We start from the raw sequence: 25,692 nt of genomic DNA on the forward strand, positions 1-25,692 counted from the left end.
ACCATATGTAGAAATTAGCTCTTTTTGAAAACACTTCATTCCATGTTCACATTGCTATGTAAATTTTGAAAATGCTCTTAATTTTAAATGGAAAAAAAATAGTGAATTCACAAAATACTTTAATGGTCACTTTCATGTATGTGAAATATTAATTGTATGAAGTAGTGATTATTAGGTATTTGAACTCATGCTGTTACCCTAGGATTTGTCTTATTTTTTAAATACTTTCTTTTTTAAGCATCAAGTCAAGATCTTTTTGCCTGGGCACTTAGTTCATATCATTTTGGAGTGTATATCTGTGTAGTGTGTTTATTGAAAATATAAACTATATGAAAAACATAGAACAGGTTATAAACATTCAGTAATTAGGATTCTGTATTTGTAAATAAAACATTTCTGAATAAAGCACAGATGTAACCATGTTAATTCTCCCATTTAGGAAATTTTCCTCAGTTGCCACTAGGATCATACCCAAGCTCCTCTAATTAGCATTTAAAACCCTTCATAATCTGATTCCAGCTTATTTTTTTAGGCTGTTTACATATTATTCTCCTTCATGTGCTCTACCTTCCAGCCAAACTGTTCATCTTGATTTTCCTTATGCCAAGTAAATGTGTGATCATGAGGGTATAAAATGAAGCTAAACCTCAGCCATGGGGGAACAGTTTATCCTGTGAAACCTGTGCTGTGGGTTGAATAGAAAGCTGTGTCCCATCCATCATTGTGCATTCTCCTGTGGGAGTCTGGACTACCCCACAGCAACCCCCTGAAAGCCTTTGCATAAAACGATCTCCCATACCCAGAATTCTTCTTTTCAAAAGGCCTCCAGACAGCAGGCCTCTCTTAATTCCTCTAGTTAATCTCTTTCTATCCCACTTCCATCCGAAATTACTTCGTATTTATTTTCTGTGCATTTTGTATACCAACTAGATACAAAACATTTCTGTGAGTTGGGAGTGTGTGCAACTAACAACTGTGGGGGATCAGGAAATCTATTTCATATTTATATATCGGTCTACATGTTGTATTCTTTTCCTTCCTTTTACCAACCTTCCTTGTCCCAAAGCCTGGGCTACTTTAGATCTGTTCTGGGTAGGCTGATTCTCACCAGGAAAGCCTTTTCCTTATATTACCCTTTCCTTTTGCTATAGGCCACCCAGTACCCATCCTGGACCATTTAGGCACCAAGAAGACCTGCCACCTTGGTTCTCTTACCCCCTGCTTGTCCTCCTGTAGTCTGGGACTTGTGATATCTAGGCTGCTTGACTTATATCTCTTGAAAAAAATGGGAGTTACCATTTCTGATCCTTTTTTTAACTGAGTTGGAGGACCACTGGAATTTATTGTTTACCCGGCCACTGATGTTAGTGTCTTCCAGGTGTTACCATATGCCTTGACTGAACATAATTGTTTGACATACTGATACAACTTGAAGATCCCTGGGCTTTCCCATCTACCCAACAACTCTTCCCTTAGGACCTTTCCATTTGCCTTACTTCTCAACATTGTATCCCCTAATTAAAGTGTGAGCGTCTTGAGAATAGGGATTTTCTTAATTTCTCTGTTTTTATCCATTGTTTTAACAATGCATTTTGTAGATGAGGAAAATAAGGCCAGTAAAGATAAAAAAAACCTATAGATTCTTAACCTGGGGTCTGTGAACTAGACAGGGATCCGTGACTCAAAAAAAGCTTATGAACCTCTAACATAAAAGTAATAATTAGCAGTGGTAACATTCGAACATAGGTCCATTCACTCCAAATCGTGGTATCTTTAACATTGAAAAAGGTACTCGATTAAACAGGCCAACTTCTACTGAAAGATTGCTTGAAGATTTCTCATTAGAAGATAGGATGCTCAGTAGTTCTAAATTGACCCATCCTACTTTTGGCTGTCTTTAAATGTAAGGAAATACATGTATTTGTATTGTATTTTGTATTAATATATTAAATGTAAGGAAAATTTTCATATCAAGCCTAAGCTGGCCTCTCTCTGTATTTCCTTCCCTTCTACTCCCAAATTTTCTGTTCTTGAGGCCAAACATCTATAATTCCTTCACGTACCCTCATCTTAAGTCTCTTTACTATTCTGATTGCCTTTCTCTGAATACTTTCTAACTTACTCTTCCTGTATCCTTCCTAAAATGTCATGTCTAGACTTGAACAAATTATTCCAGGATGTCTTAACTTGGGCAGAGTTTGATGGAACCACAGCATTTTATTTTTTTGGATACACTTTCTCTCTTAATATTATCAGAAGATTACATTAACATTCTTAGCAGTGTTTTCATACTTTTCATCTCCCCTTAATTGAGCTTTTAGTTCTCTAAAATACCCAAATCTTTTTTAGGTGAACTATCATCTGGTCATGAATGTGAAGTTAAATTTTTTTATTAAGGTAAGGGTTACCTTCCGTCTTAGAATCAATATTGTGTATTGGCTCCAAGGCAGAAGAGCGGTAAGGGCTAGGCAATGGGGGTCAAGTGACTTGCCCAGGGTCACACAGTTAGAAAGTGTCTGAGGTCAGATTTGAATCTAGGACCTCCTGTCTCTAAGGCCTTGCTCTCAATCCACTGAGCCCCCTAAATTTTTTTAATATAAGTATAAAGACTTTACATTTATCCCTTTTAAGTTTCAATTTTAGTAGATTATTTAGCTTCTTTTTTCCCTACAAATATTGGTACTTTTTTGTTTTGATACAGTATATGCAAATCCTCTAAACAAACCTCTCCTTTTTAGCAACCCACTATTTTCCTAGGAATTAGTTAAATAAAAACCATCCAGAAGTGTAGTTCTGGTTTTGATTGGATATTATCTTCTGCTACATGTAAAATCTTGCATGTCCAAAGCCAAATTGACCTTTCATTGAAGTCTTTTCCCATATCTCATATTTCTCTATCTCAGCCATTCTTAACTATATTCCTCTTCATCCTTCCAATGCACTCCTTTTGCCATGTGCTAATGGCTTCTACATCTACCTTTTTTTTAAACAAAAATTATTAATGATTTTTCTTTTTTATATTCTAGTAATTTTTAAGCATAGGCTTCTGTGGCCTCTCCTAGACCTAGAATTGAATTCCACTATAAAAAAGGAAAATGGTTAAACCAAAACAGCCAAATACTTAATAGTTGTATGATACTTGGCTAATCACTTAATCTTTATGAGCCTCATTTTCCTCAACTTTACAATGAGGGAGATAGATAGATTTGTTGGTCTCTAAGGGTCCTTACAGCTTTAAATCTATGATTCTGTGATCTGACATTAGATGTATTAATCTGGTTCCATATATTCCTATCACTCTGCTTAGAGGAAACAAGTATGTTTCATTATTCGTTAGTGTTCATCTCTCTTTTCACACTTTTATTGCTACTATCCTAGTTCAAGCCTTTACTCCACTTTTGAACTATTGTAATAGCCTCCTATATGTTCTCCCATCCTTTCTTTCTTTTCATTTCTCCTCACTGTCAAAATAAGCTTTATAATCTTCCCCTATTGTAATAGATTAGATTACATACAATATTTTACCAAAGACATCTTAATCCAGATTTGAACCTAGGACCTTCCTGCTCTAGGCTCTCAACCTTCTGAGCCACCTAGCTGCCCTCTTACTTGTTCAACCTATGGCTGTTACTGTTATTCACTGCTTTCCTCATTCTGAGTGTTCACAAGCTAAGTCAAATGTATCACACTTCTGAACAAGTATTGAAAGTGGAGAGATGTGCCATAAAAAAATGACTTTTTCTTACTGATCTTCATCTGAGGGATAGGAAGAGGTCTTGTGATTTCATTGATCCTGGAGCTTCCCCCAGCATTCCATGTCTTCAACTTCTCTACAACTCTACAACTTACTGAGTTTCCCAGAGTACCAAAAGAGGTCAAAATGACTTGCTCTAGGGTCAGCTAGGTAGCACTGGGGGTAGAACAGCATGCCTGGAGTTTGGAAGACTTGGGTTCAATATGGTATTTGCTACTTGTGTGACCTCGGGAAAGTCACTTAACCCCAATTGCCTAGTCTTTGCTTTTCTGTCTTTGTTACTCGGACAGAAGGTAAACATTTTTAAAAAGATAAAATAAAATAACTTGTTCAGGCTCACCCAACCAAGATGTGTCAGAAGTAAGACTTGAACTGAGTTTTTCTTGGCTTTGAAGCTGGCATTCTATTACCACCCCATACTTGGAGAATGACAGAAAGTAGTTTTTGTTGTTATTGTTAGATATTAATTTTAAAATAGAATAATAGAATTTTATTTTCAAAGGGCAAACAGTTTATCTCTTTCAAATTTTGTAGGTGCAAGGAAGCCAGGATAAGTAATTTGCCCAATTACAACAGATTAGTGCAAAGGACCAAAACTTAGGTTATGTTACATGTTATTATGACTTATTTTTGATATTTTAAAACACTTTGAAGTATTTTTGAAGTGAAGTACCTATATAAATTGTACAAAATATTTCTTGTGTAACCTTTCAGAACGTTCTGAAATATGTGTTATCTGGCAAATGTGGGTGATATTCAGATCCCAAGTAGAAAGTTATATGCTAAAGTATGTGGCTTGTTATTTAAAGTTATTTTTTTATAATAATAATTAAATGTCTTTAGTTAATGTTCTTGTGTTTCTTTTGTTAGCTGTTGTATTTGTTATTGATAGCAGTCACAGGGACAGAATAAACGAAGCACACAGTGAACTTGCAAAGTTATTGACTGAAAAAGAACTGAGGGATGCTTTGCTGCTGATATTTGCAAATAAACAGGTATGAGATAGCTGGTATTAGAAACTTTTCTTGCTATCTTGTTATATTTTCTTGCATTTTCTTTTGACTTTAAGGATTCAGTGGCTGAAGGTAATTGGGAAGAGTTAAAAATAATGATTATTCAATAGACAAAGAAAGAACTACTGCTTCTTTTAATATCTTCTGGTGTTTTTGTTGGCTTCCATGCGACCCCAGACCCACGAGGCCTCGTCACCTCAGTGCAAACTAATAATCTCCGCCAGTCATCCTTAGGAAGTAGATTAGCTTACCAATAAATAGATTGGTTACCATAGAACTCTTTTTTTTTTTACCCCCATTCATAGCATCTCATGAAAATCATGTATGCTTTGCATTGGAAGGGCTCTTGAAACTGTGCACCCTTAAATTGGAACTCAAATGAGGTGGGTCAATTAGGTGGCTCAATGGATGGAGAGCCAGACCTGGAAAAGGGAGGTCCTGGATTCAAATGTGATCTCAGATGTACCTTCTAGCTGTGTGACCCTGGTCTAGTCACTTAACCCCAATTGTCTAGTCCTTACTAGTCTTCTCCCTGAGAACCAATACTTATTAAGGTAAGGGTTTTTAAAAAAAGAGAAAGTTATGAGATAAATAATTTTATTTAGCAACTTCTTAATTTAAATGCTAGTAATGATTTCCCTTACAAACTGAATTATTGTAAAATCTATTTAGATTTTCTTTTTAGTAAATTTGTAAATCACAATTATAATTTCAGCTAACTTGGTGAATATGACTTTAAGAACTCAAGTCTCAACTGCTTTATATTAATTTCAAATTTTTCATATAAATATTTTTTGGTTCACTTTTGGGAGAAATATTTATTTTTTTTCCTGTCTTGTAATGCATTTGATTGTAATTGTGGGCCATGGTGAATCTTTCATTTTCAATTAATGAAATCTGGATTTAGAATTTAGAATGAGTGTTGTAGCACATCAAAAATAATTAGAAAATTTTATTTGGATGAATGGATTTACCATGAGAACACTTATAAATTTCTTACAGGATGTTGCAGGAGCACTTTCGGTAGAAGAAATAACAGAACTTCTTAGTCTCCATAAACTCTGCTGTGGTCGTAGCTGGTATATTCAGGGCTGTGATGCACGAAGCGGGATGGGACTCTATGAAGGACTGGACTGGCTTTCAAGGCAACTTGTGGCTGCAGGTGTACTGGATGTAGCTTAAATTCACATCAGTTTAGTTTGTGATTAACTGTTATTTTGCACATGTCAGATTGTAATAAATTCTACATCTTGAAGATGGCAGTTAATCTAGCATTGTGTTTACAGAACAAAATGTTTCTATCTCCCATTGGGAATTCAGTTCTTTTTTATATTCTTGAGAGTTACCTAAAATGTTTTCCTTAGTAGTTTAAGTTGGTTATAAGGGTACCTTGAATTCGCATCTTTTTAAGTGAATTTGGACATTTGAGTTTTCAGTGTATTTGCTACTAGTGTGTTGGAAAAAAAGGAAAGAAGGTTAAATTACACATTATGTTGTCCAGGTCCTACATTAAACCTTAGTGATGCAATTAGGAAAGTACAACTATTCCTCTAAAATTACTTTTTCAGTTAATTATCATACCGTTTCCCTTTGGAAAAGAGTGACTTAATGAGACCAAAAGCAAACTGCATCTTTCACTGATGTAAGACTCTTCAACCTAACTTTTTCATGCTCGGTGAAGCAAAAACCTTTAACTTTTAAAACTAAACTCTAAAATTATAAAAAAGTATTTTATACTTATTTCTTTGTTAAAAACCTAAACTAAAGTATAATACTTTATAATACAATGAGACTTAATAAAATTTTATCTGCATAGTCTGTATACCAGGACAAATGAGCACTTATTTGGGTTACATTGTGTACATAAGCTGTGAAGGTCAGATGATTTCTAGTTCATCCATGATTAGGAAAGATCCATTGGCAGGCCTGATCCTGTAAACAGTAAGCTGTTTGCTACTTCTAGGCCAGTGCCCCATGTTGGTGGTCCTTTCTGTTTTCAGAATCCCCTAAGCCATTAGTGGTTTCTCAAAATACTAACTTGCATCTTTGATGTACCACCTTTCTTTCAATGTAGCTGCTGTCGCATCTATATTGAAAAATGTAGCAAACTTACTGAAACGTAGAGATGAAACCAGAGTGTGGGCTTTGATGAAAAGATACTTAGAAATTCAAATAGGAAAAAGCCTTTTATGGTATAGGAAAATGTTCAAATTATAAAATGTCTTGTTTAAGCAAATATTTTCTCAGTATAAGTACATTTCTCATAACATTGTATGATAAGGTCCACTCTCTTGTTTTAACAATAAAGGTCTTGAAAATTTAAATCGGGGATGTTGCATGTAGAAAGAGAAAAGAGAAGAAAATTACAAAATTAAAATGTTTACATCCAATTTGATCATACAGTGTTTTGAGTAAAAGGTTAAACATGTTAGTGGATTTTTTTGGTTCCAGTTTTTCATATTTTAAAGTTATTATCTTATTGTGTAAGCATGATTTATTATGTAAAAGATATATATGGATTGATATGTCATTGTGTCCGTTTTTTTAACAGAGCCCTACCTGGTTTCTTTAGGATGAAGTTTAATTTTTCATTCTATCCAATATGTTCAGTGCAATTCTCATGAATAGGAATTCCAAGTGAATGACTTAAAGGATAAAACTGTGACCTTTAAGTAGCAATTTGTTTTTTTCCCTTTATTGATGTAAAATGTATTTTTATTTGCTTAAAGACAAGAAAGTTTTTAATTATTTAAAGAAATCATTCAGAAGAAGCCTTTAATGGCTTCTGGAAACATGTAAATAATATTTAATCGTATTTCATCTTTTACTTTGTCAGCCTAAAGTAAATGCTCTGCTATAATTGTAGTGTGCGTGTATGTTTGCGTGTGTGTGCATAAAGGTATTATTATGAAATGTAAATTATTTAATATTTGACTGATTCCAGTAACTGTGAAAATAATGCATTTGCCTGTGAGCTTTTGAACTGTTTTCGCTATTAGATACTCTTACTAGCTTTCTTTGTATAAGTTATTATTCTCTATGAACTGCTTTACTTGTATATTGTGTTTGACCAATTTTAACTTAGTAATTTAGAGTCTTAGCATCTTACTGAATTCAATTTCTGGTTTGGAATGTGCTTCTCCAAGCTTAAAACATATTCCAGTCTATGTTTTTGGGTGTGTGGTTTTTTTTTTTTTAATTTTAAAGATATATTTTAAACTTCATTTATTATAATTACCACCTTTTGGCAAACATAGTTTAGCTCTTTTTCACTGCCTAAGAAGATTGTTTCTAAATGTTGTGGTTTTTAAAAATCACCCTTGTGTCGTCAGTTATGAAGTAAATAACTGAAGTAAATTGTAGTTTGGGAAGTAAGTTAAGTGCAATATTTAAATGTCAGAAAAGTTGAAATTTTGTGTTTAGTATTGGTTAGGGACTGAGACCATAGATCAGAAGTCTCCCATGTCTAAAAATTATTTACTCCAAACCTCATATTTTACAGATAAACTAGAACCCAGGGAAGTTACATTAATTGCTGAAGATTATGTTTGTAGAGCTGTGAGTAAAACTCAGGGTCTCCTCACTTGTAGTCTCTCTCTCTCTCTGCCTCTCCCTCTCTCTCACTCACACACACACAGATTCTCTCTCCTCCCTTTCTCCCCTCTTTTTTCATAATATCATTAGATTGACAGCTGGAAAGAACCACAGAGAATGTCTAGTCTGATTCCTTTTTTTTCCAGATGAGGAAACTGGGTACAGTCACTTACCTTAGCTTAGTTATAAAAGTCCTCTGAACAGAAATACAGTACTCTTTACAGGATACACAGCTTCTCATCAATACTTAAACTTTTTAATGTCTATTCAGTTTAAAAGCAACTAATTCCCATTTATTTCCTGAAACAGCATCAATGAGTAATTGTGTGAAATATTTTTAAAAGTCAGCAATTATTAACATATTCTATATTGTGGAGTGGTACAAACTGAAATTTCACAGAGGTCCCTATAACTAGACTCAAAATTCATAAAAATGACAGTTCACCAAGAACAAGAAGAGAAAAGCTTAAATATCATTTTTTTTCTCCTGTGGATATTATTTTACATATTTCCCACTGAGTTTCCTAAAAAAATAAAACATTTTAGAACAAGCATGTAAATTACTTGGCAGTTTACAAGTCATTTAATGTAATTGTTTATTGAAAAAAAATGTTGGGAAAAATAATAGGCTTTGGGTAGATTGCAGATCTACATATGCAAACCTAGAACTTGGAGGCTTGAGTTTTAATCCTCAGCTTCCCAATAATTTGCTGTTTAAGCAAATGATGTGTCCTCTCTGGTGTGTCCCCTCATATATAAAATATGAGTTCTCACTAGAGGATGTCTGTGTTGCCTTACAGCTCTCACAATCTATGATTCTAAGTAATCTTATGTTCCTATATATGATCACTATATAATTTTTCATCTTATGATATGATCCTTCAGATATGTGAAACGTCACTGTCAAGTAGAGTAGGAGTTAGGAGACCTTTTCTTTCCAGTTCTTTATTGTGAAAAGCATAATAGATATAGGGCTAGTCTGAGAGACCAGAAGATCTTGAGTTCAGGGCTGGCCTGTGAAACATCATGAATTGTGTTATATGCACCGGCCATTTTATGACTTGTGACTTGGAACACTAAGAGGTTAACACAAATTTAAATAAAAATTGATCTTCATATGTTCCCTCCATATAGACGAAGTCATAAGTCTAACCTTGCTTTGCGTCCCTCAAAACATCATGTGTTGTATATATTAAATAATTACAGTTATTATAAGTGTAAGGATTTTTATTCTTCTAGAACAGTGGTGTCAAACTGCTGGCCACATATTCACTTAGAAAACCATAAATTAACGTTATCTGTGTTATATTGTATTTTTATATGTCTTATTAAATATTTCCCATTTACATTTTAATCTGTTTCAGGCAGCACTTGAGAGAGTTTTGCAGGTCGTTTGACACCTCTGCTCTAGAAGACCAGTTTGAATACAGGGTAGTTGTATGTACTTTTGATACCCTCGATCTAACTTATGAATGTGTACATACATATATACATCTGCAATAGATTTTACTGTATTTATATGAAGCATTATAAGATACTAAAAATGAGTTTGTTTTTAATGCTGTTAGTAAAAACAATTATTACACATTAGCTGTTTAATATATATGGTTATAAGCTTATTTTAAGTCATTCTTACTGAGTAATATTCATCCTTGTGTGCATTTTACTGTATTAGTGACTAGTACTCCTTATGGTCCAAAGAAAAGAGACCTAGAGTCAAAGTCAGAGGATCTTTGTTCAGATTCCAGCTCCAGCAATTTATACCTATGACCAAGTCATTAAACCTCTTGGGGCCTGTTTTTTAATTTCCAACATGAAGGGGCTGGACTAGACAGCTTCCAAAACCCCTGCTAAATTCTTGATAAGTCTCTAATCCTGACTTAAATAGTTGATGTTTTCTTTTTTTATTGGAATTTGTTATAAAACTAATAAATGGACATGTGACAGATAACAGCATTATCATAATATAGTTACTGAAATTTGGCTGTAACGTGTACAAATAAGAACTTCCCAAACACTCAGCATCAGGATTTACATTCCATACAGTATGTTTGATACTACAGTAGAGTGTTTCTTCTCAGTCATCAGGTGGAAGCCATTACTACCCTTTTTGATGTGTGGTTTTTAACTCAATAGCTGTGTTTAGGAAATGGGAATGTGATACCATCCTGGCGAAAATACTCAGTTGGTCTCAATATAAGTATAGGTTGGCTAGGATATATTTAAGATCATTGTCATGGAAAATTTAAAGTTTATTATGTAAACTTTGTGGTTTAGCCTATTGAATACTATAGCTAACAACTGTGTAGAAATGTAGTTGTTTGTGTTGTCACTTATTTAACTTAATAGTATTAAAGGAGGATATTGATATAAGTGCTTTATGATGTGACAAAAAATTAAAATGAATGAATCTAGTAAGTGTACACTTGGGAGCTTTGCAATAAGAAAACAAAATTCTGTGTGGAACAAATATAAAACAAACTTAAGGAAAAGTATAAAAGACTGTCAACCAGGCTTTAAAATCCATTCAAAATTCTTGTTTAAAACATTCTTGCTCTATTAAGGGTCCAAATGCTTTCAGAAAACAATTCCCGACTGACAAGTAATTATGAGCTAGTTATATGGGCTTTGCTAAGAAAAATACTCATCTGTGTAAAATTAAGAATGAGTTGGATGTGCTAATAACAGTAGGAGAAGGTGGCCTATGCATACTTGCTTTTCTCTTTTGTAACTGTTCTATGGAAGGGCAGAAGAGAGAAATACAAAAGGAGACCAAGGGCGTTGTTACTCTTCACACTTTTAAAAGCAAGGTGAAAAGAATAAAAGTTTTTCTTTTAAGATATAAGGAAAGACTCTGGGAAGTCTTAAGTGAGAATGATCCCAAATTGGATTATTTAGCTAATTAATAATATGCTATTTATGCTCATTTGTGTTTGAATAGTTATATTTTTATGAAATGAAAAATTCAGATAATACATAGAAAGGCTTGTTTTGCATGAGGGCACTCATGCAATAGCACTATTTCAAAATTCCAACTCACTTTAGTCATAAAGATAAAGATATGGGAGGTTTCAGTGGGTCACAGAACATAACCACATCATTTTACCTATAAGGAAGTTGAAGCCTAATGACTCCCAAGGTCACTGAAATAATAGAGATGGGCAAGATTCGGACTCAGATTTTATACCTTTATAGGTGGTGTGTTTTCTACTGTATCACAGTAGTCTTAAGGATGAATAAAATCATAGATCTGGAAACAAATTTAAGAGATCATTTGTTAAGGGTGCTCATCATTGGTGGGGATAGGGAAGGGTGGGGTTACACTTGGGCAGAAGACTGATGACTTTACTATGACCGCTGGCAGAGTAGCCACAGGCTCTACTGATGGAATAAGTGTAGTACCCCTTAAAAGAAATACTGCTTAAATACCTTCTTTAAAATCTTATGCTAGATATGTGAATCTGACATGCACACATACAAGAAGTATACTTAAAGCAGAGCTCCAAAGTGTTCAAGGAAAATGAGAAGAGTGCTCACGGAATGAAGGGACATTTCATTGTGGAGGAAGTTCCTGAGCTCAGCTTTAAAGAAAGGGAAGGATTTCTACAGACTGCAATGAAGAGGTGTGAGGAACAGCCTTCATGAATTAAAGATGAGAAGAAGCAGGATGAGAAGGGAAACAGCTAGTTGGCCAGAACCAGATGTTCAAGGCCTTAAGCAAAGTATGGGAAGTTCCACTTTGTAGTTGATAAATAAGTAACCACTGAAAGTTTTTGGAGCAGGACACTGGTTAGACCCGTGCATAGCTGATGGGAGGAAGTTGTTTTATGCACAGGTATATAGACTGGAAAAGGGGAGAGAAAGCAGAGGCAGAGAAACCAGGAAAAAAAGAGACTGTTACACAGTAATAGTGTTGCAGGTTCATGGTTTCACATACTGGGGTGGCAGTTGTGGTGTAGGGAGGAGGTGATTGGAAACAGTTGACAGGATTGGGACTCAAGGGATTGAGAAAGAAGTCAAAGAACAGGTTTTAAGATTATTTGTGGATTGACTTATTTGAATGTTTAGTAATGGTGGTTTTTTTAAGTTTTATTTCAAATCCATGCTTTATATTATGAATATAATTGCCCTTGATAATAAAATCATAGAGCAATAAACCAGTTTTTTTATAACTATATAAAGCTTGTTCACTATAATATACACATTATTTCGGACCTGTCAGTGGGATTTTAATACACACCCCAGAATAAAAAATGTAAAGTTCTAGTGTATTTGGTTTTGCCAAAAGATTTTCAAAAACAAATACATTTCTTAAAAAATAGTAGTACTTTTGAAATGATTTGGTAGGAATAGAGTGGAGAAAGCAAACTTGTTTAATTTATAAATTTCTCCTGTAGATTAAAAAAAATTGCTTGAAGCTTGAATTTGTATAAACACATTTTATCATCATTTAAAGTTAGACACACACACCTTTCTTCCTGAAATTGAACTCTTCCCCACAGACAAAAACAATTGATATAGTGAATATGCCCAGCTATGTATGCATTACATCATTCTAATAGCCCTTCACTTTTTTTTTTTAAAGAGAAGGGAAATGAGCTTCGTTATCCATTTTTTTGAGGACTAATGCAAATACAGTTAGTTGACACATTAAGCACCTACTAGGCCAGTTACTGTGCTAAAAGCTGGGGAAACAGAAGCAAAAGGCAAATCTGCCCACAAGGAACTCACAATTGGGAGAGTAAACAAAACATGAATAAAAATGATACATGCAGGATAAATTCAAAATAATTATCAGAAGAAAGCACTAGAAGTAAGGTTTGAGAAAGGCTTCCTGGAGAAGACGGGGCTTTAGCTGGGATTTAAATGAAGCCAAGAGAGAGGTCAGTGCTCAGAACAGAAAAGGGAGACCATTACAGGTCTGGGATAGGCAAAGAAAATGCCTGATGCCAAGAGGCAAGAGTAGCTTGTTTGTGCATTAGCCAGGAGGCCTGTGTCACTAGATTGAAGAGTGTGTGGTGGGAAGGAGGATAAAAGAAGATTGAAAGTTAGGATAGGTTATGAAGGGCTTTGAATAACACATTGCATTTTGTGTTTGATTCTGAAGGTGATAGGGAGTCACTGGACTTTACTGAATAGGGAAGTGAGGTGACAAGATGAGATCTTCATTTGAGGAAATCTACTGGCGATGGATAGGGGTGGAGTACAGACTCGAGGCAGGCAGACCCATTGGGAGTCCATTGCAGTGGTCCAGGCATGAGGTAAAGAAGACTGAAAAGAAGCAATCTTACAGGAAAACTTCCAGGAGAGTAGTGCCCCAAAAATCTAGAGAGAGAAGCTTTCTTTCAAGAAGAGTGATCAGCAGTGTCAAGATTGCAAAAAAGGGCAGGGAGAAGGGACCATCCTGAAAAGACCATTGGATTTGGCAATTAAGAGCTCATTAGTAACTGGAGAGCAATTTCAATGATAATGTTGGAAGCTGAATTGTATGGAATGCCTTCCAAAGGTGAGAAGAGATAGTGAAGGCATGGCATCTTCAAGGTTAGCCAAAAAAACCCAAGAAATACAAGTTTGATGATAGGGGTGGAAGGATCAAGTAAGGGTTCTTTCGAGGATGGGGAAAGACATGGATATGGTTATATACAACACGGAAGGAACCAGTAGACAGTGAGATATTCAAAATGAGTCACAGAGCGAGGATGACGGAGGCAATGTTTGTTGGAGATTTGGATAAAGTCTAGCTTCCTTTTTTAGAAGTCTTATGATATAGTCATATCTATTTTTCTCCTGGTTCTACTTAATTTCCTTTGGGGGAAACTTTTATTAATTTATTTTTAAATTATCAAGTATTTTTTCCCCTATCCAAGCCATCCTCAGTTGAAAAAGAAAAAAGACCTTTTAGAAAAAAATATGCATAGTGGAATAAAATGGATACCTGTATTGGCCATATGCAAAAATGTGTCTTAATCCCATCATCTGAGTAGCATATGTTGTTTTTATCAAAGTTCCTCTGGACTTATGATTGGCCATTTATTGCATTTATCAGAATTTTTGTCTTTCAACATTGTCTTTACAATGTTGTTGAATAAATTGTTTTCCTAGTGCTACTGGTTACTTCAAATTTTTACTAGTTCATACAAATCTTCCTAGGTTTCTATGAGAAATTGACTTGGTCTAGATTTAAATTGGGGCAGGTAGGTGTCATAGTGGATAGTGCCAGGCCTGAAATTGGGGAGACTCTTCCTCTTGAGTTCAAATCTGGCCTCAGACACTAGCTACATGACTCGAGGGCAAATCACTTACCCCTGTTTGCCTCAATTATTCATCTGTAAAATGAGCTGAACAAGGAAATGGCAAACCAGTCTGTCTTTTGCCAGAAAAACCTCAAATAGGGTAATGAAGTCAGACACGACTGAACAGTAGATACAAATTCCCCTTTGTTTTTTTAAACATTCTCAGCCCATTTAACAAATGAATTTTTTCATGTTTTTGTGTCTGTGTGTCTGATACTTTAGTTTTCCTCAATACAAGATATTAGGTGACTTTTATGTAGGCCTTTAATTTGGTCCATTGGGCAATCTTGGAGGTAGGTTCTATTGATAAGGTTACGAGAGTTCATAACTTGTTTAAAGTTGTATAGCTGGAAGTATTAAAGGTAGCATTCAACTTAGAGAAAAGGTAATACAATCAGAGGAGACACAGCAAACCAGACAGTCATGCATATCCATTTCTGATGCTAAACCATTTCAGAGCATCAAGAACTTCCCCCCCTAAATCTTCAATAGGTGGAGCTACTAAGGACCACCACATTGGGCAGATTCCAGGTCCAATTGCCACAAGGATGGCTGGTGGCAGAGCTGAGAAAGAGAAGCATGGCTGTTGCTTCCTGGCTTCTTAGACAATTGTGGTGTCTCCCAGTCCCCCATAGGCTATATATAAACTACAGACTTGGGGCTCTTGTGTTTTTATTACTCTGTCATTCATTCATTCATTCATTCATTCATTCATTCATTCATTCATTCATTCATTTTTGAACCCTTACCTTCCATCTTAGAATCAATATTGAGTATTGCTACCAAGATAGAAGAGCAGTAAGGGCTAAGCAATGGGGGTTAAGTGACTTGCCCAGGATAACACAGCTAGGAAGAACTCAGGACCTCTCTAGGCCTGGCTCTCAATCCACTGAGCCACCCAGCTGCCCCTGGCTTTTATGCTTTTAAAACAAATTTTGGTGTTGGCCTAGTATCATTAGTCAAAGCATGTTCTAAAAAAACTGAAGAGGGGATGATATAATTTATGCTTCTTTTAATAAGGAATTTCCTTTTGACTGTTGACCACCTTGGCAACTGAGGGCCCTGTTTTCATTCTGCAAAGGCCCTTACACTATAACCAAATTCACTCATAAACCCGGGGACACAGTGCAACGGCTCTAATGAAAGTACTGAAAATGCACTACTGTGTAGGAAGAAGGGTGGGAAAAATTATTTAAAGGAAAAAAGAATGACGCACTAATTAGTATCATTGAAAGACAAGCTCTATAAATCTTTAGATAGAAACTATACAAATGAAGGCAAAGTATCTTAAATCACTTTTAATAAAATATAAAAATACTTTTTGGACACTTCACTTACATGATTAGTTTGGAAGGTTGTTCATTAAAATTTTTTCACTGCCTTGAATGTACATATATTCTCAAAATGAACTTGAAAATGTTTACTTGACAGTAATATTAATGATGCTGATATCTTCATAGGGTTTATCTGTTTTGGGGTTGACTTTGACATTGGAAATTCTCTGGACAACTTCCATCCCTTTTGTTACTCGTCCAAATACTGTGTGCTTGTTGTCAAGCCAAGGCTGTATCAGAAGGAAAGAGGAAGAAGCAAGGATAGAGAAAACATACATTTTAAAATATGGCAAAGAAGAACATAAAATTCATTTCTCTTTACGACAGTTCTCATTAAATAGGAAAAAAAGTGTTTTAAACATACTTGTCTCCCAATTTATAAATAACATAAAATCTGACAAAGTCAAATCACAGTTCTTAGATTTGTTTTTTAAAGAGGGAAAACATTTTTTAAACAATTGGTACTGTGCAATATTCTAAGAACTACAGTGGCAGATGACTTCAAAATATCTTGAGAGTTTTATGCTGCTAGAATAGTGATGGCAAACCTTTGAGAGATGGAGTGCTGGGCCCTACCCACCCCCAGTCCAAGAGATCATGTGTTGTGCCCTTCCCCCCACATACTGGATATGCCTTTGCGCACCACTCTTCCCCCCCCACATACTGGAGGGAGAAAGTGCTCCCACTGGGCTGCTAGGCAGAGGTGCAGGGAATGTGAAAAAATATCGTCAGGCATGCTGGAGAGGGGGAGGGAGCAGCTCTGCCCGAGTCACTGCCTTTCTAGTAACAAACTCAGAGGAGGGAGGGTGGCTGTGTGCCATCTATGACACCCATTCCATAGGTTTGCCATCACTGGTCTACAAAATATGAAATCTATGTAAAACCAGTATATGGCAGTTTCCATCTTCTCTTTAATAGACAAGAACACTTAATTTGTAACTTGGGTCACAAGATTTAGAAAAGAAATTAAGCACTACAATGTAGTTGTATCTCCTGCCTCCTCTTAAAGATACAGAAATTAGGATAAGAGGGAAGTAAATGGATGGAGCTGCAAGCCTCTGTTACATCCATAGTGTAAATACTCCATTCAACACACCAAGTTTTCAACTCTCTTAAGTGATTAATTCTAAAAAGCCACCTAAAAATTGGTCATTTGAAAATTTGTTATACCTGGTTGGGCTTCCTTCCTATGTGATATTTAAATGCTTTTCATTTCACTTAATATTTTGTTGTCTTTACGATTCCTTTAATTTCTGTCTTAGTAGCTATGTAGTATAGAAACTATAACTATTTCCTAGTTTATTAATTGGCTTAATGCAAAAATATGTCTATAAACACACACACAAACGTGGCATTTAATGCCACCAAACTTACTGTTGGCACTACTGTTATGAAGAATTGTGATCCATTAGTATTGGCACCTGCATTAGCCATACTAAGTGTATATGGCCTGTCATGCCTTAATGTCGAATGAAATTCGTCTTCAAACTCTCCTCCCCATATGCTTTCACCTCCCATTCCTGTACCTGTTGGATCACCAGTCTGAATCATGAAACCCTAGATTAGGAAAATGGATAAGTATCAATTTCACATAAGCACATTATAAAATTAGCTCTGCAGTGTTATTAAGATTTTTCCTCCTAAGGTATCACCTGTCAGAAGTGATTTCTTATCTTTTTAAAAATTAAGTCACTTGACAGACTAATAAAGAAGTCAAATAATGCCTCAGTTTATGGGTGGTATTCCTTTTTTTTTACTAATTCTATTCAGGAGTCATTTAGTCAACCTATGTCTACATTTAAGTAAAGTATTTTAAGGTTTAAAAAGGACACTTACATATTTTATCTCAATCCTAACAACTCAGAATTAGTAGTATAAATGTTATCTCTGTTTTACAGATAATGAAACTTGGGCTCAGCCAAGTCCTGTGTTAGAGCCAGGATCTGGAGCAACGTGTCTTCAGCCCGCTAAGTCCCATGTTCTTTCTACGGCACTGTTGCCTCCATACAAAGTACGATACTTGCTGTTGAAACTAAGGGTTGTTGATTTTAGGCAAAAATGAAAGCTTCCTGTTCTGTGAGCTTCTTAGGAGACAGACATGAGAGCATGACATCTATTTCCCTTTAGCCATCTGAAAGAATATTCCTTTTCCCAAACACTAAAACCAATCAGAATGAACAATATCTTAAAATACATCAATTAGCAATAGAGTGTGGCGAAAAAAACATTGGACTTTCTAAAATCAGTCTGCTTGCTTTTAGAAGACTTCGAGTGAACTCAGCTTTCTGTAACAATGACAAATGATCAGCTTCAGTAAGGGGCTAGATCTTTTCAAGTCCTTTGTAACTATATGGTCCTATGACTGAATTTCTGATTCACCTATCAATTCACTCGTAATCCGTACGAATAAGCGAACAAGACGTTATAAGCTCCAAAGAGGTACACCGAGACATGAACACACTTTCCTAAAAACATCTGGATAATTGATTTTAAATATTTATATCTTATGAAGTAATAAAATTCTGAGTGTTACAAGGTTTCCACATTTTCTACTAAGCAGAATCATGCCCTCATAGGTTTGCAGATTTAGATTTTAAAGGAATCTTACAGGCGATCTAGCCTGCATTTACTAGTTCCTCATTTTATAGATAAGGAGCTGAGGTTCAATGACTTATCCAAGGTCATCCACGTAGTAAGAAGCGAAACATTCAAAATTCCAGTCGTCTGATGCCAAAGCCACTGTTCTTTCCAGTGAGTCTGAACGGAGTAAGTTTTAAGACGGTGAATGGGGGAAGGGAAAAGAATGGAATGGGCTGGCAGATGAGGTTTCTCCTTCACATGGCCCTCCCTACCCAGACCCATCATTCAACACGATGGTTCTGTGTGTTCCTCACTTTGCCTTTGTTATGCTGCTCCCCACCAGCCTCAAAGGCCGTCCTCACAACAGTCTAAGTCTTCCAGCAGTCTTAACGGTGTCTCCCTGCACCCACACTAATGTGTCTCCTCATATTTGCCCCAGCACTTTGGCAAAAGCATGTCTTGAACCAATCACCACAAGTCTAGCTATTGCAGTCTAATGACCATCTAGCTGATTAGCAGTTATATGTCAATTATTTGGTCAACTCGACTGGAAGTTCCTTAAGAATGGCAACGATTCCCTTTCCCTCAGATCTTGAAAGAAGTTTGCATTTTACCTTGATAATACGGTGAAACGTATGCCCATTGTAATAACCATTTCTGCTGTGAACACAGAAATTTTCCACAGTTTTAGGACACCTAAAAAGATATGGGTATAATGTTAATAATTTTAAAATAATGTAAGGAATTCTTCCTAAATACATTTCAATTCGTTGATGTCTAAAAAATCCGTAAATCATAACTTTTTTTCTCTTCCCAAATGACGTTAGAAGAAGTTCAGGCCTGGAGAGTGGAAAGTAAAATATTTTTTCACTTTTATCCCATTAGATTAGGTTTTATGCCTGTTGAGGAACTGCTTCTTATTATACTGACAAAAAACTAAAACATCCCCAGAAATGCATTTTCCTAACATGCATGGATGCTAAAGTCATGTTCAGGAGAAATCTTGACAAAATGAAGTGGGTGAGGCCAATATGAATAATCCTTTTAAAGAATACCAGCCCAACCATATATTCTTATTTCTCACAGTAGCATTGTTCCTATGAGATACATTGTAAGTCAAAATCAACTTCTGACCTTTTTAAAAAAATTAAAACAACCACAAACCAACTTAATTATGATCTCTGAAATGATATACATCCATGCTAGGTAATGTAATAAAGCTTTCTAAAGTGTATGTAAGGGGGCAGCTGGGTAGCTCAGTGGATTGAGAGTCAGGCCTAGAGATGGGAGGTCCTAGGTTCAAATTTGGCCTCAGACACTTCCCAGCTGTGTGACCCTGGGCAAGTCACTTAACCCCCACTGCCTAGCCTTTAGCACTCTTCTGCCTTGGAACCAATATACAATATTGATTCCAAGGCAGAAGGTAAGGGTTTAAAAAAAAAAGTATGTAAATTGGTTGTATAGCATAATATAGAAGCATCAAATTACTTAATATACCACCTCTTCTTTCACAATTTCCCCCTTTTTACAACAATATACCCAAAGATAAAGGGAAATTTTCATCTGGGTTATGGATTTCAACTTCATAAAAACTGATAAGCACATCTGAAGAAAGATATCTGGGGTCATTTAATCACTTGACAAAGTGACCCAGGGCTAATTTTTACTGTCCTCTTCCTCTTATCAGAACTGTTTTAACAAATGCATGCATGAGCACGTGTTTGCAACCCAGTGTGCAAAGTGACGGCCTCTTAAAAGGCATGAACCGTTCTGTATTTTTCAACTTTTACAATGAATATTCTTGAGGTCAGGACGCTGAGGCTACGAGAGGCTGGAGGATCTTCACCTCCTTTGGGCCACAACCCTTTTGACTCTCTATCTGGTGAAAGCCTACAAAGACCTCTGCCAAAAATAATGTTTCTAAATGCGTAAAATAAAATATAGGAGATTATGGAGGAAATTGGGTCTATTGAAACAGAAGTACACAGATCCCAGGCTAAGAACTCTCATTCAATCAGCTGCCACATCCTGGTGAGCCTCCTGTATTGGCTCTTCTGTCCTTGCCCTTGTGTCTCTTTATACATATGGCCATCACCCTAGGTCAGGTCTGTAGGAACCTTGCCTTGTCTTTCAGGTACACTTCAGTTCATCCTTACAGCTGCCAAAATGGGTTTTTTTCCAAGGCAAGTGTTGACTCAAAAATTATAATGCCTTTTGCCACTAGATTTTAGTATAGAACCCCTTACCGATATCATCCCTAGTTTATTTAATGCTCTCTATAATCTATATGCATTCTTCCTTTAAAAAATCCTATTTAAAAACAAAACAAAACGCTTTCTGTTCTTGTAACAAGGACTAGGCAAATAGGGTTAAGTGACTTGCCCAGGGTCACAGAGCTAGGAACTATCTGAGACCAACTGAACCCAGCTCCTCCCTACTCCAGGCCTCATACCTGTCCCCATATGCAGCCTACCTTTGCAGTCTTTCTTGCACTATTCCATTCACATACTACTTGTTCTAGTTAAACATGGGCCTCTTCAAAGCTTAGTGTGCCCTGATTTGGTCATCCTTGTGCCTTTGATTAAGCCATCCCCATGCTTCAACTCTACGGCTGAGACTTTTTCTTTTTTTTTAATCTTCTACTAGTTCTTTTTAATTAATAGTTTTTCCAGATTACATGTCAATACAATTTTTAATAATAATTTTCTGACATTTTACCATCCATGTTCTCTCCCTCCTCTCTATGATGGCAGGTATTGTGATATAGGTTGTACGTGTTACATGTGATGTATATTTGCATGTTCATTATATGAAAAGAAGCCTGTAAAGTCAACTCTATACGGCTTCTTTTGGGGGCTTCTGTTTTTGCAAAGACCTTAATTAAGTCGAATCCCTCAACTCTGTTCTTTAGCCTGCTTAGCTGAGTGTGGATGGAGCACCTGATACAGAACCACCAAACTTGTAGTATCATCCCTTAAAAACTCTGAATTGTTTACACTAGGGAAAAATCCATGGAGGAAATAAAATGAATGGAACCCTTCAATCTGCATTCAGATTCCTGAGACTCTTTCAAGGCTTCACTTGGGCCAATGAGAGAGAGAGAGAGTGTGCCGGGCATGCTCCCCCTTCAGACCATCATGGGTCATCCCCCATGAGCCACACTGGACGGAGGAAGGCTCCCTTTAGTCTGCTGGGTGGAGGGGTGGGTGAAGTGAGGAATGTCCTTAGTGAGTGTTAGAGAGGGGGAGGGGAGTGCCCTGAGCGCTCTGCTTCCCTCCAGTTCTGCCGCCTATGGAGCCGCCCACCTGTGTACTCCCATTGAGCTGCTGGACAGAAGGGGGTGATGTGAAACAATATCATCAGATGGGTAAAGAGGGGGAGGGGAACAGCTCTGCCTGAGTCCCTCTGTCTTTCTAGTAACGAAGGGGGGGGTGAGGTGGAGGGGGCAGCTGAGTGCCAACAAGAGAGCGTTCTGTGTGCCATCTTTGGCACCCGTGCTATAGGTTCATGGTCACTGGTATATACCAATATTTCAGGACTAAAAATTGCTTTTGGCATCGTAGATTGAAGTTCCGAAAATATTAATATCTGATTAAACTGAATCAAAATATCTAGATTCCAGATACAGATACAGGACCTTTAGAGATAAGTGGTCTAATCTGCCCCTCCCCTCTTCTTATACCTTCTTATACCGTCTACCTTCTATGGAGAAGGTATAACTTGGTGATGCGCTCAGTCATGATGAGCCCATATCTTCTGCCTCCATATACTTTGTTTTGCCTGTTTTGTGGCCTTAGTGATTAAATTTTATATTTCTAGCTCAGTAGAAAGCAAATTTGCAAAAAATTTTTCATCTTATCTTGGGTGTTAATAATAAGAATATAATCTAACAAAGTTTTTCATCATATCAAAGAATCATTACTTTTTAATTGAAATTATCATTTCTTTTTATAAATATATAAATAGCTCTTGATCTCCTTTTAAAGATCTCTTAATTTAAGTGGCTATTCAGTCATCTTGACTCAATATTTAGCTGACCCTGAAACAATAGCTCTATCTTCCAAAATATAAGAGCTGTGGTATATCTAGCCCTTAGTTGGCAAAGGGCCTGGTGTACAGTAGACATGGAATAAACACTTATTGACTTGAATTACTTTGTTCACCAAGAAATGGGTTCTTTTTTTTTGTTTAAAATCAATACTGCATATTGGTTCAAAGGCAGAAGGGCTAGGCAGAATGGGGGCTAAGTGACTTGCCCAGGGTCACGCAGCTGGGAAATGTCTGAGGCCAAATCTGAACCTAGGACCTCCTGTCTCTAGGCCAAGCTCTCAATCCACTAAGCTACCTAGCTGCCCCCAAGAAATAGGTTTCTAATAGTTTATCTAAACATTTTGACCCCATCAATTTTCTTCCACTTGTCATTTAAAGTAGCATGCCTTCCATCTTACATTGCTTCTCTGAAGCTTCAAGTTCTAGTATTCTAGGATTTTGTTGTCTATCCTCCCCATTCATTCCCTTCATAAGTTTATACTTGCAAATCATCTTCTCAAATAAAAGCATATTTTTTTGAGGTAAGGAAGGAATCTAAACTGAGGATGAAAAGTCAGAAACTTTATGACAATACAGTGCTTTAAGTTTTGCAAAATGCTTTTCTCACAAGGAGGCAGATAAAATATATAATGTTATTAGCCCCATTTTACAGATGGAGAAATTGAGCTGTGAAAAGTCAAGTGATTTGTCTAGAATCACATAGCTAGTTAGTATGTGAGATAGGATTTGAACCCAGATCTAATCTCTTAAGTTCTACACTATCCACTAAGATACCCTGCCTCTCAAATGATTCTCTTGTTCATTTCTTTGTCCTCTTGGATTCTGGAAAGAAAACAATGAAATCTAGAATAAGGAACTAAACCTCCCAATAACTTGAACTTCCTTGAATTCCTCTCAACTTTAAATCCAAGAATCTTCTTGATTCATTACTCTACTTATGCTAGCCAATGACCCCAGCTACAGCCTGAACATCATCCTCAATAAAAAGTTCTGACTCCAAGATCTCAAACTCAGAATGTACTGTGAGACCTTTTTCCTTTTTTCCATATTTCTCATCCCATCACTGTAAGAGCCTCATTCTCACCCTCTCTTCAGTTCCTTGGTCCTGGTCCAATCATGAGTCTTCTGTCTTGCATTCCTTGCTTCCCTACAGGTTCAATGTCATGTTTCAATGATATCACCAGCATCCTAGAAGTTCCCAGTTGCCAACCACTCTGCAAAACTCTGGCCCATATTTACTTTGCCCTTTTTTCTCCTCCTATGCTCTGCTGCTAATACATCCTACCCATAGTGGAAAGAGCACAGGCACAAAGCATGTAAAGAGACTTGTGTCCTACTCCTGAGTCAGACAGGACCTAACCCACTTGAAGCTTCATTTAGTAACCTCATCTAGATCATAGGGTTTTGGGGTAAATAATGTTTAAGATCCTTTCCAGGTCTAATGTTTCATGGGGCATTTTTCTAATTGTACCTTCCCACTATTTTTTCCCATTTCATGCTTCAACCAACTTGGAACACTTCCTGCTTCCTTTCTTATTAACTCCTACCTGTCCCCAAACTTGCTGAAATGCCACCTTCTCCATGACTCCTCCTTTCAAACCCTGAAAGCCAAAAGTAATTTCTGTTCTTCATCTCAACTTCTATAACCTTTGATTCCATCATTTTTAAATGTTACTAATTGAACTATATCTTGTATTTTTATTATTTTCATCTCTCCAGAAAGCCTGGGATGAGGCCTTATCCTTTTTTGAATTTCCCAGTAGCACCTAGCTCTGTGTTCTGCAAAAGATAGGCACTCAATCAATATTTAATCAATGAATACAATCATTCTGTGTGCTTTACTCTTCCTTAATCATTATTACAATTTTCATGAAACGAACCCAGCATTATCAATTCTTTATATTAAAACCATAGTCATTCTGAGATACCAGAAATTGTGGATTTCATTACATGATCACATCAGTAATTCAGATATAGCAATCTGATCTGAGTCATCTTTTCAAATACCAATGGGCTGAACTTTTTTGTAAAGTAACATTCTCTAAGCTCTGGATGACAGCACATTTATGTCAAATAATCTTAGCAATGCCACCTGAGTAACAAAATCTGAGTAATTCAAATTAACTAAAGCCCCCAAAGTTTATCTTGTAAAAAATATTAATACGTACTCAACAGGGAAAAGCTTGATGTGAATGTCTCCCATGCTTGTATGGATAATGGCACTATCAGAAACTCGTTTGGGTCCTTCAGCTTGTGTAGCGGCCATCACCTCTTCTTTAGATGGTTTCTCATTAAACACATCTCGATCAGAATCTGCACTTTTTGTATCTTCTGGTTCTCGTTTGGTGAACTAAAGAAAAATTTTTTTTCCTGTTATCTTTATATTTTCATGCCAATGGGAGTTTAGTTTCACCTGCCCAATTATTAAGAACAAAGACTTTCAATTTTATGAATACAGACAAAACAATACTTATTAAACATGCACATCTGCTTTCTTTGTATTAATCAAAATATACAATTCTAGGAAAGCAACCAAAAAACCCCTTTAAATCCAAGGACCTTCTTCATCCATTACTTTGCTTACGCTAAGAACATTCCTATAATGTAATAAAAGGGAAAAGTTCTAACTGGGATTTATTCCAAAGGAGAGAAATTTTCTCTTCACTCGCTTCATATGGCCATTTCTGCCACTAGAGTTCATACTATAAAATAGTGGTGACAAACACAGAAAGAAATAGACCCATAAACCACATATAAGGATCTCTGTGGGCAACATGTTGACTTAGCAAAACTAACATCATCTTTTATTATATTTTTCACTTATTTTGTTCAAATATTTTCCAGTTACATTTTACTTTTTCAAGCTGCCCAGGAAGTGTTGTTGGCTACATGCAGTCCTCATGTTTGACACTTCTCTGTAGAGCCCTACCTGGTCTGGATGAACCATGGGGCAGCCAAGTAGGGTGCAAATTTGGGTGATTTCTTAGTCCCATTTATTTCTTTTTCCTCTGTGGAGTTCCATGGGGCAAATGCTCAAAATTAAATGACTATTAAGGAACTTCATGGAACTGTTT

The 25,692-nt window shown here is 36.3% G+C and overlaps 2 protein-coding genes across 3 annotated transcripts in view; one reads left to right on the plus strand and one right to left on the minus strand.

Moving 5' to 3' along the window:
* The window catches only part of TRIM23 (tripartite motif containing 23), a 48,514-nt gene extending 36,892 nt beyond the window's left edge, over positions 1-11,622 (plus strand). For both annotated transcript variants that reach the window (XM_001366607.5, XM_016431321.2), the window contains 2 exons: positions 4,625-4,749; positions 5,770-11,622. In XM_001366607.5, the coding sequence (XP_001366644.4) occupies positions 4,625-4,749; positions 5,770-5,949 (305 nt within the window). In that variant the 3' untranslated portion in view covers positions 5,950-11,622. The remainder of the gene's footprint in view (positions 1-4,624; positions 4,750-5,769) is intronic.
* A 4,315-nt stretch (positions 11,623-15,937) lies between these two features.
* PPWD1 (peptidylprolyl isomerase domain and WD repeat containing 1) overlaps positions 15,938-25,692 on the minus strand; it is a 36,466-nt gene continuing 26,711 nt past the window's right edge. The window contains exons 8-11 of the mRNA XM_001381394.4: positions 24,787-24,968; positions 19,183-19,264; positions 17,363-17,545; positions 15,938-16,218 (exon numbers count right to left, since the gene is read on the minus strand). Of these exons, the coding sequence (XP_001381431.1) occupies positions 16,075-16,218; positions 17,363-17,545; positions 19,183-19,264; positions 24,787-24,968 (591 nt within the window). The 3' untranslated portion in view covers positions 15,938-16,074. The remainder of the gene's footprint in view (positions 16,219-17,362; positions 17,546-19,182; positions 19,265-24,786; positions 24,969-25,692) is intronic.

This window comes from Monodelphis domestica, chromosome 3 (assembly GCF_027887165.1).
Source record: "Monodelphis domestica isolate mMonDom1 chromosome 3, mMonDom1.pri, whole genome shotgun sequence".
Taxonomy (NCBI): Eukaryota; Metazoa; Chordata; class Mammalia; order Didelphimorphia; family Didelphidae; genus Monodelphis; species Monodelphis domestica.